This window comes from Notothenia rossii (assembly GCF_949606895.1).
Source record: "Notothenia rossii genome assembly, chromosome: 6".
NCBI lineage: Eukaryota > Metazoa > Chordata > Actinopteri > Perciformes > Nototheniidae > Notothenia > Notothenia rossii.
The window spans coordinates 76,385,399-76,405,587 of NC_136909.1; the positions used below are offsets into that span (position 1 = coordinate 76,385,399).

Below are 20,189 nucleotides of genomic sequence, written 5' to 3' on the forward strand. Positions count from 1 at the left end.
ATTTGAGATGCTAAAGCTGTTGAATTCTTCTTCATAAGTTATGAGCTCCTTGACATGTTCATTTTGATCCCAAATTGATTGCAAAATATCATCCCAAGAGATCAAAGTTAATCTTCAGTCTGAAGCTCTTTGGAGAAATTATGTTTCAAACCAAGGTGTCATTTCTTATCTAAGACTTCAACCTTCAATGTGTTGGACTGAATCTTCTTATTCCCAGCCTAATTTTTACACAAGTTCCTCTTTCCAGAAACTGTCTTGACCAACTTTTCCAAAACAGCGGCTTTTCTCTTCTCCTTGTGACATTTTCTTGCTGGAAATATTTGTTGATCATGTGAGTCAGGAGCCAACATATTTAACTTTACACCACAGTGATGGCACTCCAGTAAAAGCAGCCTGTGACCATAAATAGAGATTGTGATTTGTAGATCCTGTTATTCAAACACACCATAAAAGTACATTGTGCATCCAATGTAGCAGCGTTATTAGTGTAAACAGATATAATCTAAAGTGTGCATACAGTAGCTTTCTGTCTGCAGCTTTGAACTCAGTGGACGGCTGAAGCTCTTGTTAATGTGTGAACTGAATGTCAGCTGTGCTTATGTCTGGATTCCAGCTGACGCTTGTTAGATGTGCTTTAGGGTCTTCAGCTATGCTTGTTTTAGGGATTCTTCAAGATTATGTCTTCAGCTAGGCTCAGAGGATGCAGCCCTACTCGTGTGGGGCAAAACACGTCGTAGATGTTTGTAATGTATAGGACAATATATGCTTTTATTAACTATTCACACATGAAATATCCGTAACAAAACCCTCCTGTAGTTAGAGTAACCAAACTTTATTGAAGTAGTGGACATGACTAAGTTATGAAAGCCTGCACAAACTGTGAAACTAAGTCACTGCTGGTGTTTATATGGTTAACTCAGTGAGGTACAGAAAGAGAGGTTTCCATTGGCTGTGCTGCACGCTGTAGTCAGAGCTCTAGTGTTTCATGGAGACAGAAGGCCATCCCTCTGAGCTCAGCTCCAGCCCCTTCATCTGGTTCTATTTAAGGCCTCTAGTGCCGACTCTTATGATTGGCGTACACAACCCCCTACTCTCTCTCCTGCTCCAACCCCAACTGAGGAGAAGGAGGCTTTTTAGCAGATGGTTTATTTTCCAAGGGAAACCATTTCTTTCTCCCACTCTACTGTCCTGTCCTTAGCTGGCTTAAGCCCACTTTTCTATCACTTCTAGAGCCCCTTCTGCTTTCTAACTGCTGTTCCTCTTTCCACTGTGTTAATGTAAACCTGCATCTACTGACCCGGTCTTGTCCCACATCAGGAGGAGGCCCCTTCAGTGACACATAATGGATTATCTTCACTTGACTGCTTGATCCTGCACTCTACTGCAAGAGATTCCTTTTTTTAGACTTTTAGCATCTCCATTGCCCTTGTTGTTGGGCTGGAGGGGGATGCAGCTCTATGGCTAGACTCCCAGGAAGATGCACTGAGCCCTGTGATTATTGTGATTGGCTGAGCTCTACAGACAGTGTGGCCTATGGCACAACGAGTGCCCAGGAGCGGTTCTCGTGGACCTATGGCTGGCAGCTGGCTGACGGCATGTTTTTTCCCATCAACCCCAGGTCTGGATGCTTCGGACCCCATGATCCTGGAACAGTACGTGGTGGTGGCCAGTTACGAGAAACAAGAGCCTTCAGAAATCGGCCTTCAAGCGGGCGAGGTGGTCGATGTCATTGAGAAGAGCGAGAGTGGTGAGTAATCAAAACAAAAGCACAACACAGACATGTTGAGCAGGAAAAGGCAACATGCATGTCAGACATAAACAAAGTCTTTCCATAGTTCTTCAAACATGCTGACTGTTTGCATTTTCCAAGCTCAACCCTTTTACCTCCTTTGTCTACAGCTAGCTGTTATTTAGCCCCATCTTGAGGCTCACTTTGGCCTACAGTCAGCCCTGTGTTTCCCACTGTTGGTTTAGGCCCAGGGCCAGAATGTTGCCTCTCGCAAGAGGAATGTCTTCCAGAGTCATATTAATTATTCCACCTTACTATGCCGGATTTACAAATACCAGCTGCAGAGAGTCCTTAGTCAGCTTTTTAACCTCTGGGAAAACATAGCAAACAGAGCCAGGATCATGTTTTAGGATATATGTGACAATATTTCATGTTTGATGAGTCAAAACAACTTAATCATTGATTAAGCAATAGTGTATATGATTCTACAAAAATAACGGTTGGATTATCTATATTTCAAATGCAATGATATGAAATCTGGTGAGATAGTTTCACACTATATGATACAATGATACCGGAAAATCTATATTGAATCAATTCATGTGTCTTGGGTAACTATACAAATAGTTGTAAAACCACCAGGTTTAAGCACCTGCCCGAATCCGTTTTTATTTTTGAAGGGAATTTGCTATACGAAGCCCAGGAATGACCGGAAATATATAGGCCCAGGAACAGGGTCTGAGCTTTAATGGTGTGCTGAGACAGTTAAACTGTAATGGGACTCATGTGTTCTTCAGTGGGAGGATGGGGATTGAGGAAATAGTGACCAGAAAGGCAATTGGACTTGGGTTTCATGATGGGTGTGAGTGAAACGCCATGCCACACTGGCCTTAAGGAAGAGGGTCTGTGAAGTAGGATTGCTTTGAAGTGTCACGTGTCCCGCCTTCGGGTTCATGTATTTGTTTTCACTCCCTACTCCAGTAGGATTTCAACCCAATGGGGAGCCACAGTGAGGCGGATATTCCAACACCTTGAAGTCCTTTTATCGGGGGGCCTTATGTGAGAGCTTTCCTCCATGAAGTCAAACTGCATGGTCCTGCGCTTTTAAGTAGAGGCCCCTTTCTCTTTGCATTTCAGTTGGTCTATGTGCAAAGTTATGGTGGTTGATGTGTGTGTTGATGATGCATGCAGAATGTGAAACTCATGCACTTCAATGGTCTCATTGCAGATTTATGATTTTCCAGGCTTTCGTGTTATTACCGTAGCTTAGTTTCAATGTTATTATTGCTTTGTTTCATCCTATTCTCTGATGGAAAGGCTATATTTGGTTGCATCTCTCACTCAGCTCATTCATTCATCTCTGGCTCAGTTGGAATTGTCAGGAGTTTCTAGAAAGCAAAACAGAAGAGTCGAAGCTCCTTAAAACCCATCCTAAGGCTATTTGACAGTTTTATTATACACTGACGGACACTTTCACAGTGATCTGACCTAAATACCCCCCCCACCCAGTCCTACATCTTGCTTTGGAGACTGTTTCCAGCAGCACAGCTAGCATTTAATGGAAATCTCAACACCTCCTGCAATGGAAGTCGACTAAATCTGCTCCATTTGGCTGGGGGACATCCCTCCATCTCCCTTTGCCAATACAAACAAGACCAGGTGTGTGCTAAGAAGATTTCAGAGCCCATTTGATTTAGCATTCATTCCCTTGCAGGATAAGTATAAAACCCTTTAATAGTTTCTGACAGATTGGTCTGCGAGTTACAGAGTGAATATGTTGCGTTAGACGCGTTAAAAGGTTTCTTTTACATTTGTAATCATAAAAGGATTGAATGGATTTTTATTGAGCTTCCAGCTATTCACATATTTTCCTTTTTAAAGCTTAAAGTAAATTCAAAGCAGCGTGGTTTCCCCCTGCAGAGTTTTTGAATGCAGTGAGTGGAAAATATCTGTATGCTGTCATGTTGCCATCGAAGTCTGGCTGTTTTTTTGCAGAAAAGGTGAGTATATGAGAGTGTAACACTGACAGATCTACAGTAAAAAGGAAAAACTAAAGCTCTGTATTATTTTTGCCCTAGTCCCTCAACAGAAGCCCTGCTGTTAAAGCTATACTGTACCATAGATGTTGGCTGTGACTGCAGCCCAGGGCAGTTATCGACTTTTCCTTACCTTGGATTAGATAACGTATGCCTTCAACAGGACAGTGAATGTAGGTCAGACCTATAAGAGGGCTCAGCTTTCTCCACTTTTCCAGCCTGCTGTTCAGAGCCAAGGCAGTATTTTCCATTGCAGTGGCTCAACGATACAGTTTGTGTCTTGGCCTTTGTTTCCGATAGTACCGTTTTTGTATTGATTTTGTTAGTGTTTGGTATGGTGCAGTAGGCTATAAATCAACAGGGTATACCTATGATTGCTTGATGTTTAGTTGTAGCATTCAGGTTTTTTGGAATGATACTCTAAAAACAAAGAATAATAGGAGCTACTTTCTGCAAAAATAATGATATAAATAAATGCATGGATTAATATAAAGTAGCCAAATATAAAGGCATAACAATATAGTGTTGTCGAACCAATAAACATTTTTTATTCTGCCATTATTCCCTATGCAGCTATTTTATTTGTCTATTTTATGAAAGTTTGCCAGGGGGAAATGCTGGCTCAGGAGGAGAGAGTAGTACAGGGAGAAAATCTGGGTGAAAATGGAAAAAGCCATTTCCTGCCAAAGTTAGTGGTTCGGAAAGGTTGGTTCATTATAATGGCTTAATGGATCCGCCAGGATGCCTCCTCAGTTTACACTGTATTGGAGAGATGTTAACCAACGCTAAGCTAGCAGCCTTGTCGGTCAGTTCGAATGCTCAGATGTATTCAGCAGTTTAAACTTTGCCCGTTAATGGAGTAGCATGTAGGAAAGGAAAAATAATTTGCAGTCACTTCTGGAAATATTGCACTTATTGCAGCTGGTTTGCCTGTACCTCAAGGGCAGTGTTAGCCACACTGCGCCCAGTCAGGGTTAAACTTGTCTCCTTTCCAAGTCTGCATCAGCCTCTATGAATTACAATCTGCCAAATCAACTCCAGGAATGCCAGTCTGTTTTTGGGAGGCCGGCTCACATCCCTCAGTCCCTCCAGTTCCCCAAAGACCCTCTGGCACCACCCGTGTACAGTATGTATTGACTGCTCCACCCAGCTTAATTAAGCAGGGAGGAGTAGGTAGAATTTCAAGAAGAGCCTGAAGAGTCACAGTAAACTTATCTATATAAAAATAGGCCTTTTCGTCCTCACAAACACAAAGGATTTCAAGTTTGATGAATGTGAGTCATGGAGAAGTTGGAAGGGAACAGCGGTATCCTGCAGGAGATGTTTGACTTCCTGGCTGACGTCCCTTAGAGATTACTTGAGTCAAATCCTGGCAGATTAAGCAGGTCTGGCCCTCAGCGTGGCATGATGGATGTGCAGGATGTCTTCTTTAACTTCACAAGGAAAAAAAGTACCCACCAGTACAGTAATGTCTGCGCTCTCCGTCTTCAGGCTGGATGCAAGATGATCTCAGGGCTTACAGCTCAGCTGGAGCTCGATGTTCAGAGAGGCAGGCTCTTTTTGACTTTACTCCAAGAGCACAGACTTACACTCACTCTTTGAAGGAACTATGTGTGTCATGGCAAAAGTTCCAAATCCAGATCACTACTACTGAGTTCATGGAATTGATTTTTTGGGCAATCAGATTATTTAACTTATTTGAATTGTTTTTAGCTGCGCTAGTGCAAAGTACTGCTGTGTCTAAATACAGCCCTACAGAGCTGCTTGTATACTGTAGATTCTTGTTTACATTACATTACATTATTACATTGCATTTAACTGAGCTTTTATCCAAAGCGACTTACAATAAGTACATTCGACCAGGAAGATACAACCTTGAAGAAAACAGAATCATATAAGTACATCAGGTTTCATAGAGCCAAACATTTCAAGTGCTACTCAACTGGCTTTAGATAAGCCAGCCCTTTATTAGTATATAAGTGCTTTGTTAGTAATTCTATCTCTCGAAGTGGAGTCGAAAGAGATGAGTTTTCAGTCTGCGCCGGAAGATATGCAAGCTATCTGCTGTCCTGATTTCAATGGGGAGCTCATTCCACCATTTTGGAGCCAGGATAGCAAACCCACGTGTTTTTGCTGATGGAAACTTGGGTCCCCCTCGCAGTGCGGGTGCAGCTAGCTGTTTGGCTGATGCAGAGCGGAGTGCACGTGCTGGGGTGTACGGTTTAACCATGTCCTGGATGTAGGAAGGGCCAGATCCATTCGCAGCATGGTACACAAGTACCAGTGTCTTGAAGTGGATTCTAGTAGTTATTGGAAGCCAGTGAAGGAAGCGGAGGAGCGGCGTGATGTGGGAGAATTTAGGAAGGTTGAAGACCAGACGAGCCGCTGCATTCTGGATGAGCTGCAGAGGTCGGATGGCACATGCAGGTAGACCAGCCAGGAGGGAGTTGCAGTAGTCTAGGCGTGAGATGACGAGAGCCTGGACCAGAACCTGCGCTGATTTCTGGGTCAGCTGGGGACGTATCGTCCTGATGTTGTAAAGCGTGTATCTGCAGCAGTGGGTTGTAGCAGCAATGTTTGCTGTGAAGGAAAGTTTCTTATCTAGGGTCACACCCAGATTCCTTGCAGTCTGAGTCAGGGAAACAATAGAGGTGCCGATGTTGATTGTTAGGTCAAGAGTGGGATAATCTTTTCCCGGAAGGAAAAGCAGTTCAGTCTTGTCAAGGTTGAGCTTGAGGTGATGAGCAGACATCCACTGAGAGATGTCTGCTAGGCAAGCAGAGATGCGTGCGACGACCTGGGTCTCTGAGCGGGGAAAGGACAGAATTAGTTGGGTGTCGTCAGCGTAGCAGTGGTATAAAAAACCATGCGGGCTAATGACAGACCCGAGCAAGTTTGTGTACAAGGAGAAGAGGAGGGGACCAAGAACAGAGCCCTGAGGGACCCCTGTAGCTAATTGACAAGGGTCGGACTCGGACCCTCTCCAAGTTACCCTGTAGGTGCGGTCTTTTAGGTATGAGGTGAGGAGGGAAAGTGCAGTGCCTGAAACTCCAAGTTCTTGGAGAGTGCGAAGGAGGATCTGATGATTCACCGTGTCGAATGCAGCAGACAGGTCCAGAAGGATGATGACAGAGGAGAGGGAGGCTGCTTTAGCAGTGTGCAGTTCCTCAGAGACAGCAAGAAGAGCAGTTTCTGTTGAGTGACCTGCCTTGAAACCAGACTGGTGCGGATCCAGAAGGTTGTTCTGATGGAGATAACAGGAGAGTTGTTTAAAGACAGCGCGTTCAAGTGTTTTAGAAAGGAACGGGAGGAGAGAGACAGGCCTGTAGTTTATAACATCAGACGGGTTGAGAGTGGGTTTCTTTAGGAGAGGGTTTACTCTTGCCTCCTTGAGACTGTTTGGAAAGTGACCAGAAGTTAGAGAAGTGTTGATGAAATGGGTGAGAAACGGTAGAATATCAGGAGCGATAGTCTGAAGGAGGTTTGAGGGGATAGGGTCCAGAGGACAGGTGGTAGGATGGGCAGAGGTAACGAGGGTAAGAACCTCACTTGGAGAGAGAGGGGAGAAGGAGGTCAGTGTGTGGGTGAAGGGAGGGTCTGGTGACCCAGCGGTGCGTAAAGGTGAGTCAAAAAAAGAAGAGCGAATATCATCAACCTTCTTCTTTGTCTTGTTTGAGCTATAATGTATGGACAACAACAAATATGGAAGACATAACCTTGGTAAATGTAATAAATGTAGCTTGCAGTTTACATGATGTATTGTTCCTCCTGGGAAACAATTCTAGGCCCTCCATATAACACTTTCTTAGAGTTACAGATGACTTTCCTTTGTACCTAGATAAAGGCACAAAAAGGCGTGTTGCCATAATATTCAGCGAGTTAATGAGAGAATGGAAATAACTTTTTTCAGCAACAGTAGTTCTTGCAAGTCTGACAGCTGAATGTATTACTTTCCTTTCCAAATGTTCTCTGATGCAGGAGGATAAGGGGCAAGGTCAGCTCCGAACATCTAGTACTGTTCGTTCTCAAACTCTCAGTTTATGCAGAATGGTATGTGCAGTTTCAGCAAGAACATGTTTCCTTGTACAAAAGACGAAAAACCCTATAATTCTTGTCATTGAACCACCGAAGACATGATACAGAAGACTTTCCAAGTGTTAAAAGTCTTTTTTAAGTAAAAACCTTTGAACCAGCAACAGATGGAAACCACATCATCCACTCATAGTGATCCCCATCTACCACATTCTTTCAGCTTACCATAGGAAGAACTAATGACCATTTCAAGGAATTAACCTTATCCTGTATTTTTAGATACGGAAACTTAAATGGGAGGTTTGCAAATTGCGTTTTTAGCTCTTCAAGACTTCTACTGCTGCTGCATACAAGCAGAGGAGTTGTATAACAGGATTAATAACAGTATTTAAGAGTACAAATAGTGGTAATAATAGCGCACAGAAATCCGACTGCAGCCAAAAAAGGTGCCTCTGTGTCTCACTCAAGAATTGACCATTGAGTTAAACCAGTATTTTAAAGGGTGGTCTTTCAGAAACTCAAGGACTGCTGTGTGTCCAAATCAGTGGAGCCTGGAGAGCACACAGCCTTAGTTGAGACCATGAGGGGATCCTTTCAGAGGCTGGGAGGGAGAGAAGGTGGTTCCTTAGGTCAACACGAGCTCTTGAAAGTCGAGTTGTGCCGGGTTTTTTTCCGCCCTTCCCTCTTACCATAGACTCCCAGGTAATTGAAACCCAGTGTTTTATGAAAACTGGAAACGTGTGTATATTGGGCTGAATACCTTCCCCCCCCGTGCTCTGATACTGAATCCACTGTTAATGAATACAGAAGCTGGAAATGAATGGGGTTTTTCTCCTACTCTACTCAACAGTGGTGTCAGATATCTGCAGGACTGCTGAGCCATTGCATTCCTCATCATTTCAGGTCGTGAAAAACAGCCTCTTTGTGCAGCTGAATCTGTGGTTCTCATGCTAGATGTGTAGAAATCCTTAGTGAGTATTTCAGAGTTACTCCAAAAAAAAACTCTCTGCACAGTTTGAGGTCAATTTGTCTAAATGATGCATTTGTCGGAATGAGTAGAGCATTGCAATGTCACATTGTGTTATATATGATATTTCTTAGGTGATTGATTGTATACGAAGATTGCGGTTTTGTTTTATAGGTCATCCAGTCACCTTAGGAAAAACCCGAAATGACATAAATCTAGTTTCTTGTTGCAGCTGAGAATCTGTTGTTGATTACTGTAAAAATGAAACCCAGGTCTTAAAGCTGATAGAGTTTCCAGATGGCAGATACTGTATCAGAGACACAGAGCTCAGAAATGCTGCTCGCTCTCTTTCTATGTCTGTACAATGGAAAGAATATAAGTTCAGAGAGACAACTGCATCAAAGTTTTACTTTCTTGGCTGCAGGAATATCTCAGTTGCATTTTATCATCTGGCATTGTCAAAGTTCTGTAAAATCTTCATTTGAAATAACAAACATTGATTTGTCTTCATTCAAGAAACAATCCATTTTGAAAAGCTTTGCAATCAGTAACATATTTCTGGAAGTGTGCTTTTTCTCTTTCTGGTGGAGAGGTAAATGTGAATTTAACATGAAGCCACAGCCAGGAGTCGATTAGCTTAGCTTAGCACAAACGAATGGAAACAGTAGGAAACAGCTAGCCTTAATCCGTCCGACAGTAACAAAATACACCTAGCCCTCTATGTCCGTATAACCTCAAGTGTTAGTCATCAGATACCGGCAATGACCGGTATCAGATGACCATAATATTCAAAAACTTGAATATTGATGTCATCTTAATAATACACAATGATAATATTTTGTAAATAATCCAGCACCTCTGTAATCAAGCTTTTTTATGGTTATGTTTACGGGCTCTGTCCAACTTCCTACACTTCAGGTGTAATGCATTTGCCAAAAAGAGACAAAACACACAAAGTTAAAGATTAATTTGACGGACGATATTATTATATATTTTTTCTTCAAATGTTCTACCATTATCACAACAGAATCATTATTGGGAATTATTTTGTCCTCAATAATAGTGTTGTAAAAATATCTAAACGGTGACAGCCCTCGCCTCAATCAAACTTTAAATATGCCAATTTGGGTTCTGTGCGCCAAGTTGCCACGCAACCATCGGAGATTACAGGGAATTACAAGATATAAAATATTATAGGAGGTTCTGATGCAGGCTTTCTCCTCGAGAAAGACATTTTTGCTTTAAAAACTAGATCTTTATGTTTCATGCTGGCAAAATAAGGCTGACATCATCGTTTTCGTTTTTTTATTACAGAAATGATTGGAATAAAGCACGTACTTAAATTGATACGACCAGAGTTTTTGCAGCTCACAGCAGGCTACTGAGGAATAAACTTAGTTGCAATTCGCCCTCAGCTCTACATTAAACATTCCGTTTTTCCCGAAGTCCTTGTAACAAAATACAACAGTGTTTTCAAGACAAACCGTTTGACTTCTTCCTTTCCAAGGCTTTCACATTGGATATTGATGTCTGTGGTCTCGATACTATGATGTGATGGTGTTATATGACCTCTCCACCAGAGAGTTGTGGGTTCAGCTATTGTCTTATGCAACCACTGACCCCCTATCTGTCGAGGTTACGAAACTAAACTCTGCTCAAACGTTTTTTTTTTACTGAGTAGCTTTATTCGTACGATTTGAATAATGTTTAGCTATTTGTGTTGCCAGTCAGCATGTTCTTTTTTTTCCTTTGCGGTTGAAACTGTGCCGAAGCTTTCCAAGAATTTTCTTTTTCCTTATGTGAGTAGCAAGGCAGTGAGACTGAGACATGAGGGAAAGCAGGTTGGGATGAAGACTAAAATACTGAAAGAAATGATAAAAAGCCACAGATAAAGACATAGATATAGCTTTCCATTTAACATATGTCTGCTCTCTCTATTCGACAAACCCACGCACATAATTCTAGACACAAGGTATGCTTCCTTAATCTTCGTTCCTCCCACATCTGTACAGATAATCCCTGCCATCTGTATTCAAGGAAGAAAAAACACGTTCTTCTCCTAATCGTATTTCCATTATCTGCCATTTGGTCTTTCATCATCTGATTCCAAAACTTTAGTCTCAAACCTCACAGGAGCTTCACTTTTAACCTTTTAACTTTGAGTAAAATTGATGTCTTGGCAACAGGAGACCCAAAAAAACAGCTGTTTCTTTTGCTATGACCTCAGTTTAAGGTGTGTGTCATCATGAAGAATGTACAAACGATAACCCTGGGTTGACATTATCCAATCTTCAGGAATCATGTTCCCCTCCCAGCCTTAATGGAGAAATATGCCACAAGAATTATCACAATAACAGGATACAATATGTGACGACCATATGTGAGTTTCACTTTAAATCATAGTTCATATCCACCACATGGTTTCAGCACAATTACATTTTGCATTGGTTGTACAAGGATTTATGGAGCTGGTTATTTGGAGGTGTGTAGAGCAAACACTGTGAATGAATACATGCGATGAAAGATATGGAGCAGGTTTCTCATTTAGAAGTATTTTTTTTTTTCTACACTTTACATAATTGCGACCTGCATGATATAAACCTGCAACGACCAGGAAATTGGCACTTGCGTAATGTGTGTGCGTTTTTAAAAGAACTTTTATTGCTTCTTTTGAGGTTCAGTGAATTCAGCCTAAGCACCTGCCATATGGAGGATGGTTGAGAAATACAGGCAAGACAGCCCTAGCCATCAATAACAGAATATATTTACTCAGGCTTTTAACATGGCAATGTGTCTTTGCTGCGTATGTATATAGTCAGACTCACAGCCAAGTTCTCTAAATTAAACTACATTTCCACACCTTATTCTCATACCACTGCTTACATTTCTTTAAGTGTCGGTTTGCTGAGGTGAGAATGACATTTCCCCTAAGCAGGCAAGTCAGTGGGAAAATGGCAATTTGCAAATGTAAGGTTTTTCCTTCACTGGGCTGGCACGTCTTTTTACTCCTGCCAATTTGACCTTTCTTTATAATAGCCAGTTTAATTTAATTAACTATTAATGTAGCAAGTGTTGCCCTTTGCCGTTCATTTAACACTTAACATGCATTTAAATGTTCTCAGTGACCCAGTGAGATATAGTGTAGTAAATACACTTATGGTGTAAATAGCTCCTTTTATTAGGATGTCAGTGTAATTTATATTTAACTCAAGGGCACTCATAGAGCACTGACCTCCTTTTCCAGGCTGTTTCCATAAATGAAAAATATTACACATATTCACCCCATTATTCGGATAAGCTCCAAATTTGTATGTCTTCTTCCTTCGCCCATACTAAACTCTTCCACCAGGTTTTATGAAAAGTAGTAGTTTCTCTGTGATGGTGCTGACAACCAAAACAAACCAAGAACATCACCTTCTTGGCGGAGGTGACACTAATTGAATCTTCTCACAACATTTTAGCTCCACTATGGAAAGAGGAAGTCTTTTTAAGGGGTCGTGAATATTGTAGACAACGTTTTATTTTTTCCTGATGTATTGGCATGAGGTTTTGTTCAAGCCACAGCAAAGACTGAGCAAATTACATGGCGTGTTGCATACCTGAGCCCTAGCCAGCATGTCTCAAAGTGCCAGGCACTAAAAGCATCCTTCCCTCAGGATCCACCCAAAACACCCCCACTGTGCAATTGATTATTTTGTCGTGTAGCTGAACTATTTAGTCAATTAAATATTTAATCCGTCATATGAATCGCAGAGATTGCGTGCTTAAGTTACAAAAAGGTCTGGAAAGATTTTCTTTGTTATGTCCTCCACTGAGGAAGTAATTTGGACCGTCAGCAGGATAGCTCTTGCGCCTCTAGATTCCAGAAACATTTGGTGGACACATTGAATTATTTGAGTCATCAGAACTATGTTCAACTATAGTATGAAACCGCCTGAGAAAAACGACCTTACACAAATACCATGGGCATTCTTGCAAAGACCAATACATTACAGAAAAAAACATGATGTCTCATACCAGCTGAGAAGTTGTTCAGAGTTGGCAGAATCTCCACTCTTTGGGCTTTGTCATTTCTCAAATTCTCTGACTTAAACAAAAATAATTACTCCACATAAAGCAGATCCAACAAAATAGATTGAAACACTTTGTACTTTCCTGTCTACCTCAAACTCCAGTAAAAACATCTTTAATATTAAGCTATAGCAACATTGAATTGCCATATGTCTAATTATGATGAATGACTACACAATTAAGTAATTACATGTTATTAAACTAAATACAATTTGTCCAACATAATGGTCTAACATTTATTTGCTTGTTGTTTTGCATTTCCATGTTGGTATCCTATAATTTGATTATTTCGCCATATTATTAATTGAGTAATACATATTTTCTATGTTCCTGCCAATCATACTAGATTCTGCTCCACCTTGTTAATTGTGTGCAACTAAATTACGTCGTAACCCACCATTTCTGTAGGAAAAATGTACACTGGATGTTAGGGCCAGCTGTGAAAGTGTGATGGAAGCCCCCTATCCTCTTTATGGGTTATCCAGACAGCTGTCAGCGATATTGTATTCCCGTTACCACAACAAATAGCGTATGTGTGGCATGACACACCAGACAGTTTTTGTGCCAGCTTTGTCACATTGGCTTTCTGTTAAGAACGGACCTGTACTTATACATTTAGAGTGAATGTATACGTTTAAATAATGAGCTGGGGGCTCTCAATGTATACACAAGGCCCTATACAGCACATTTTATCTAACAAAAAGGATATCTGTACTCTACTCACATTATTGAGATCAGATTTTTGGAAGTGTATTTTGTATCTGCACCTCTTACGGCTGAACCATAATGCAGTTGTTGGAGCAATGCTGTCATTCCCAGAGGATTAAAGTCAAATTAGTTGGAACATTGCATATGAATATTTTGGCCTGAAACAGCACTTCAGAAATGTCCTGCCCACTTATATCATGAGTGATCCTGATGAAACGCAGGTTGAACAAGACCTCATCACGAGTGGAGCCGCAGCCAGGCGGTGTTTCCTCTGATGTTCTTGGCTCTGTTTCTAATTAAAGTGCACAATACAATTGACTTCCTCATGTTCATGTCTATTGGTAGTTCATCAAAGGGATTTGAGAAATCTGATCATATCAGGGGTCAATAACTAAATACAAAAATATATAAATTTGACGGGAGATATAAGCCAGGCTAGACCTTTGGTAACATCACCAGATATAATCCATTATATAGAGATTTGTTATGTGAATTTTTGGGGAAATAATCGTTTCATTTTGGGCCAAATTCATGTGTAAAAAAAAAATCCTCTTATCTTGCTATGTGATGCCTTTTGTGAAATATCTGTTTAACATCCTGCACACTATGATCCTCTTTACTAAGCTGAACCATGCATTTCAGTTGAACAATAGAACAAAAAAAACTTAAAGCCAAATGGATTTAATTTATTTATTGCATAAAATGCTGATTCCAGTTCCACAAATACTAATGTGTGTATATATTTTCAGTTTTATATTATATTAAACTGAATATATTTTGGGTTTGGACTGACAAAACAAGAAATGTCAAGACATCCTCTTTAAAAACAACGGCATGGACATCTTCCACTATTTTCTGACGTATTAACACATTTATAAAATAATCAGCAGATTTATCAATATTTATCAAAGTAGGTTGAAGCCCTTCTGTAAATAGTCCTGGTGATGTTCAGCCTCTGTATGTCTCCTCAGGTTGGTGGTTCGTCAGCACAGCAGAGGAGCAGGGTTGGGTCCCTGCTACCTATCTCCACTCCCACAGCGGCACACGGGATGACTTGGAGCTTGGCGCCTCCAAAGCTGGGGAAGGTAAGTCACTGTCTGCTTCCTCTGCCCACCCACACACACACACACACAAAACCTCACGCACTCTGTTATATTCACACACACACACAGACACAACCTCTGCTCTAAGCCTTTAGTCTTTGATACGTGACGGAACGGAGCAAACTCGTCCCGGCTAAACCACTGCCGGCCTACGCTAACGTCTGACGCCGCCGGTGTGAACACCTCTCTCTCTGTCTGCCTGCCATCATAAGCACGCTTGGACAGAGTTTAGATTCAGGTCTGGGTAAACAGCGAGGAGGATTGCCAGGAGAGACCAGACCACAGCCACTGAAGTGATGTGCTGCACAGTAATGCACTGTAGAGTAAAGATGCAGAGCAATATTTGATGATGCTACCACCATGGTGTGACTTCATGAAAGAGGCATGTGTTTCAATCAGCAATAAGGGATAGAACATGACTCAATGAGACACGCCAAAATTATGGTTATGGTAAATTAAAAACAAATTCCCATGTGAATTTTGTTATTTTATGCTGTTTGTGCATATCATTGTGAAATGCAGACATGTTTCAGTACAGTAGAACACTGTTGACACACATTTTGCGAGCTTACTTGAGTCAGAGAGGGATCCAAAACTCTGATAAGAAACACGCCTATGTAGAGATTGGTTTGCCAGACTCTTAATGTGTCCAATCGTGCAATCATCCTGATAGGCCTGTCGGAGACTCTTACCAACCCATAGTGTCCTTCTTCAAGCATTTTTTACATTAGTGGGGAAAACTTTTTAATTGCAGAGCAATCAAGCTCAATTCATGTCAGATCCTCAGACTTTAAAGGCTTTGACAAGTAGAGCAGCAACTGCAGCTTGTTTAAGATTAATGCAGGATTGTGTTAGAGAAAACCAAACAAACTGCAGGCACGGAAATAATTAAGCTGCAAATTGCACTTCCAAAAAAACATCAAGATTTTCCAGCACTGTGGCCAAAAAACATCTATTGTTTTACAATTGCTGTACTGCGTAACAATGCGACCCAGGATCCCCTCGGTGTTGTATATCTTATGACTCAAGGGTGGAGGCTGAGAGGGAATACATGAGGCTAAACAGTGGTACTGTTTCACAATCTGTTAAATATGTTTACATTTCTCCCGATTTAGTAACGGTTTATCAGAAGATTTCAAAATATACGCACGCCTCAAATGTATGACCACACGCCAAATACTCCTATCTGCTCTGTTAGAGATAGCTGGAGTTAGCTGCCAGGGGGTTTTTGAGGAGGACAATCTGTCAATGTAATTAGTGATTATGTGTCTAGTCAGTCATTGGAATGGCAATACACTCATAAAGCATCTCTTTGTCAGGCCTGTGGTCTTCAGCAGCCTGTGCCATTGCAGTGTTGCAGAAAAACCTCCAACATATTCTTGCTTATTTTGAAAAAATAACAAAGAGACATGTTGAAAGTTCAGGCAGCATGAGATGTAAGTTTAAATATATACGATCTCCCCCCTTGTTTTGGCCACCAACAAATATATATATATATATAATGCCCAAATGAATAGTTAGACTTTGATTGATTGTCAATAGTACATGCCATTTTGTGTATGATCCAAACAAATAAGATATAACATATTTTTGAGATCTAAAGTTGCATATGGACAAAACCATGCTAGCTGTTTCTTAGCACCACTGTAAACATTAAGCTAAAAGACCCAACAAATTAAGTATAATGTTCCATAAAATTACATTTATGGTCAAATTGATATTGTTATAGAAAGTTTAACTATTCCCAAACTACTTCCTTTATCATTTAGGAAGACTGCAGTTTGCACACATTTTGAAGTTTAACTTTTTCATAAGCATTTCCAAAAGAAGATAATCCTGAGCACACAGCTCCAACCTGCGGCCCTCTCAGCTGCATTATTAATTGGATGGCATTCTTGCTGCAGCAATGTGTGTCCCAGATGCTCTAGCACAACAGGATGGAAAAACCATGCTAACAATGTCCTAATTACAAGCCACACAGAAGATGTCTTTGGTTTAACACTTCCTCTGTAACCTCCATCCATCCACTCTAACTGTCCACCCTGTTTTGCTTGTGGTCTTGTTTTCATGTCCTCCATGTAGCTAATAATGAGGCTCCATGTCATCTGTGTGTTGTGTGTTTGGTTAACATTTGTGCTTCGTCTTCATGTCTCCAATGTTTGTTTGTTTGTTTGTTTGTTTGTGGTCGTCGTCTGGTCACCATTTGTGTCTGTCAGTTACTAAGCGGCATAAGGCTCATCTGAAGAGGCTGGACCGGAGATGGACGTTGGGGGGTGTCATCAGCCGGCAGCAAAGCCGAGGTGAACTCAGACAGATGCTGTATCACCTCCCTCACTCCCTCACCCTAGTTATCGTTCCTCCCTCCCTGTCTGTCTTATCGTCTTTTATCCCATTCATCTCCACCCTCTACATGCACATACTTGTTCATTTATCGTGAGCCACCATCTACCCAAACTAACCACTAACTGACTTTAATATAAAATGAGCCTGGAAAGCAAAGGTTTAAACTTTATACACACCAATTATTGATGCTTAGCTCAAATTATGTTACAAAAGTGCTTCAAGTAAGCATTTTCGTTATAATTAAGCACTGTGTGCCAAAACCAATCCTGCCAGATTCATAGAAAACAACTGCCCAGTCATCTGAAAGTAGTTAGGTAATAGACTTTGGAATGCCTTATTCTGCATTTTAGAGCATTATTTTTTTTTTTTATGAGCAAATGAAGCGTGGCTATATTTTTTAATACATCTGTATTGTAGCAAAGTGTGGTACAAACATATCTATCCTGCTGTGATGCAGATAGCAACCATATTGACGGATAAACAAAGAGCATTATTAATCTCAAACTTATTAAGTTAAAACTTTTCAATCACAGACTCACAGATGTTTGTCTTAATAATGCTAAGGGGCTTTTTTCACAGGAGATGTATTTGGGTTGCTGACAGTGGAGTGAGGATAAGCTATTGAGTTCAGCCCAAACTTAACGCTTGGCAGTGGGTTCTGGTCTCGGGAGTTGAGAGAGAGCTGTTTCCACCCTTGCACTGCAATCCTGCTTTTTTGTCTAAAAAAAGAAAAACTCAGATATGTTGCTGACTCCACAAGAATAATTCAAAACACTGAAGCAGGCGGTGCATGTTGTGGTTAACATAACATCTGATTCAGAGTTTCCTTTTATTGCACTGCTGGATATTGTTTGGAAGAGGTTGTTGAGAGGCAAACGTTTTACCAGCCCCGACACAAGGAGGCCGGAACAAACAGGCAAAAGGAAAATAAAGCAGACGGAAATATCTTTACCCGGGAGCCTTCTGTAGTTTTTTGCAAGTTAAGGGATTTACAATCCAACACCCATACAGCTCCAACACAACCTCGGAAAACGGGTGGAGAAAAGGAAAATGGAATAATTTGTCACCAGAATGTTGCTTCCTGTTTACCAACTGGGACGACAGCATATAAAGTGCTTTATTATGTGCCCCTCTTCTTTTTGAACACACCTCTTTTCCCTGTATTTAGAAAGGAATTGCTGTAATGACAGGAAATGATGCCTCTGCTCTGCCCCTTGGCTTCATGGGAATGCATAAACCAGCATGAAGCCTCTGCTTTCTATTATATGCTGAGTTTGGAGATGCTCGCTGTCAAGAGGCCAAGGACACTGTTAGGACATTAGCAGCCCCCATGTGCTGTATTCCCCTTTGGTTATACCTTAACACTAGTGAATTTAGTTATGTTAAAATGTTTGAGACAACACTCTGGTACTAGTTGCATGAAGTTTATTGGGCAGGTGTTGTTAAAGAAGTTAAAAAAATATGGAGGAAGAAGGCGAACAAATGTGAACTAGGGTCGGCCAAGCGAAACGTCTGTTGAGCCAATTATGAATATGATTTAGGCTTAACAATTGATTTGACCACAACTGATTAATTTTTATGCAGAACGTAACAAAACAATACCTAATATAAAGTACATCTCATCTGTGAAACTTCACTGAATTATATAATTGTTCGCACATCTGGCAGCTGAACCAATGGCCAGAAAGCAGAACCGTTCCGGTTTGTATTCAATCAAAAGTATCATATCGCACCATATGTGCCAATGAATCACAATCTATCATTGTTTATTTGTTAACCCTTATGTTTCATTACTATTATATAATTTTTCAATGGTTCTTTTGTTTTCACAGCCCAAGATCTTAGCTGTATTGTCCTTCTCTGCTATTGCTTTTGCAGAAGAGAAGTACATGACGGTGCAGCCCTACTCCAGCCAGGGCAAGGATGAAATTGCTTTTGAGAAAGGAGTCATTGTGGATGTGATCCAGAAGAATCTGGAAGGTTGGTGGTTTATCAGGTAAGAATCTGCTCACTGGCCTCAGATATTCTTTGACATCTTCCATTAAACATAGAGGATGTCATATTTAATTTATCTCTATCAACCTACTTTACTAGGTACCAGGATAAAGAGGGCTGGGCTCCAGCCTCATACCTGAAGAAGATGAAGGATGATCTCTCTCCCCGCAAGAAGACGGTGACCGGCCCTGTGGAGATCATTGGAAACATCATGGAGATTAGTAACCTGCTGAACAAGAAAGCCTTGAGTGAGAAAGATGTGCAGATTGAAGGAGTCCCAGAGAGCCCCCTAGTGGCCAAGAAGGAGATCAGCCTCCCAATGCCTTGTGCTGACTCCAGCCCTGTTAACATCACACTAGATGGAAAAAGTAAAGCAGAGCCTGCCTCACCGGCTATAGCTCGCGTCGCTCCTCATAGGGTGGAAATTGGTAAGTTGTGTATTTTGAAATTAGCCTGTTACAGTAGATTACAAATAACTCATAAACTAAAATGATTTTTTTTATCTTATTCTTAATAAGTGTCTATTCTCAAAAGTGACCAAATAATCAGGAACTTTTTTTTCCTTTGTTTGTTTCGCAGGTTCCCCAGTTCTCAGGCAAAAACCTCCTCCCAGAAGAGACGCAACCCTGGTAAGTGTGTGAGCAGCCTCTCAAAAGCTAACTCTGCCATGAAGTTTTATTTGACCATCTGAAAGTTGTGAGGATGAAATCTGTCCAACTTAACTGTAAACATTTTAAATGTTACAAGGGGCCACAAGTCAAGAAGGTCTAAACTGGCCTTTATCCTATCTTATGCTTGATCCCTTATCTTGATTGAAAAGAACTAGTCACTGTCAGTTAAATGTAGTGAAGTAAAAATACAATATCTCAATATTTCCCTCTTAAATGAAGTGCAGCATGAAATTAAAATTCTCAAGTATAGCAAAAGTATCTAAAAACTGGATTCAGTTAATAGTGCCACTAACTTGATTTATTTTGTGTTCAGGGATTTCAGTTGCCCTCCCCACCAGAGGCCCCTACAGTTGAAGCAGAGTATTACACCATTGCAGATTTCCAGTCCTGTATATCTGATGGTATCACTTTCAATGGAGGAGAGAAAGCAGAGGTAAGCACTCTTTTCAATGTTAACTTCCGTCATACATTTGCAAACCGATATTTATTTATTGTTGTATTATTGTTCTCATCATAGCTCAGTCACAAAAACCC

General features: G+C 40.9%; 1 protein-coding gene across 2 annotated transcripts in view; it reads left to right on the top strand.

The window, feature by feature from the left end:
- The window catches only part of LOC307044922 (SH3 and PX domain-containing protein 2A-like), a 45,901-nt gene that overhangs the window by 22,625 nt on the left and 3,087 nt on the right, over nt 1–20,189 (top strand). Inside the window, exons 7-13 of one of the 2 annotated variants that reach the window (XM_079690367.1) lie at nt 1,619–1,747; nt 14,515–14,628; nt 16,863–16,946; nt 18,868–18,985; nt 19,084–19,412; nt 19,564–19,613; nt 19,969–20,088. In XM_079690367.1, coding sequence (XP_079546493.1) covers nt 1,619–1,747; nt 14,515–14,628; nt 16,863–16,946; nt 18,868–18,985; nt 19,084–19,412; nt 19,564–19,613; nt 19,969–20,088 — 944 coding nt within the window. The remainder of the gene's footprint in view (nt 1–1,618; nt 1,748–14,514; nt 14,629–16,862; nt 16,947–18,867; nt 18,986–19,083; nt 19,413–19,563; nt 19,614–19,968; nt 20,089–20,189) is intronic. The other variant, XM_079690368.1, reaches the window with a different exon arrangement.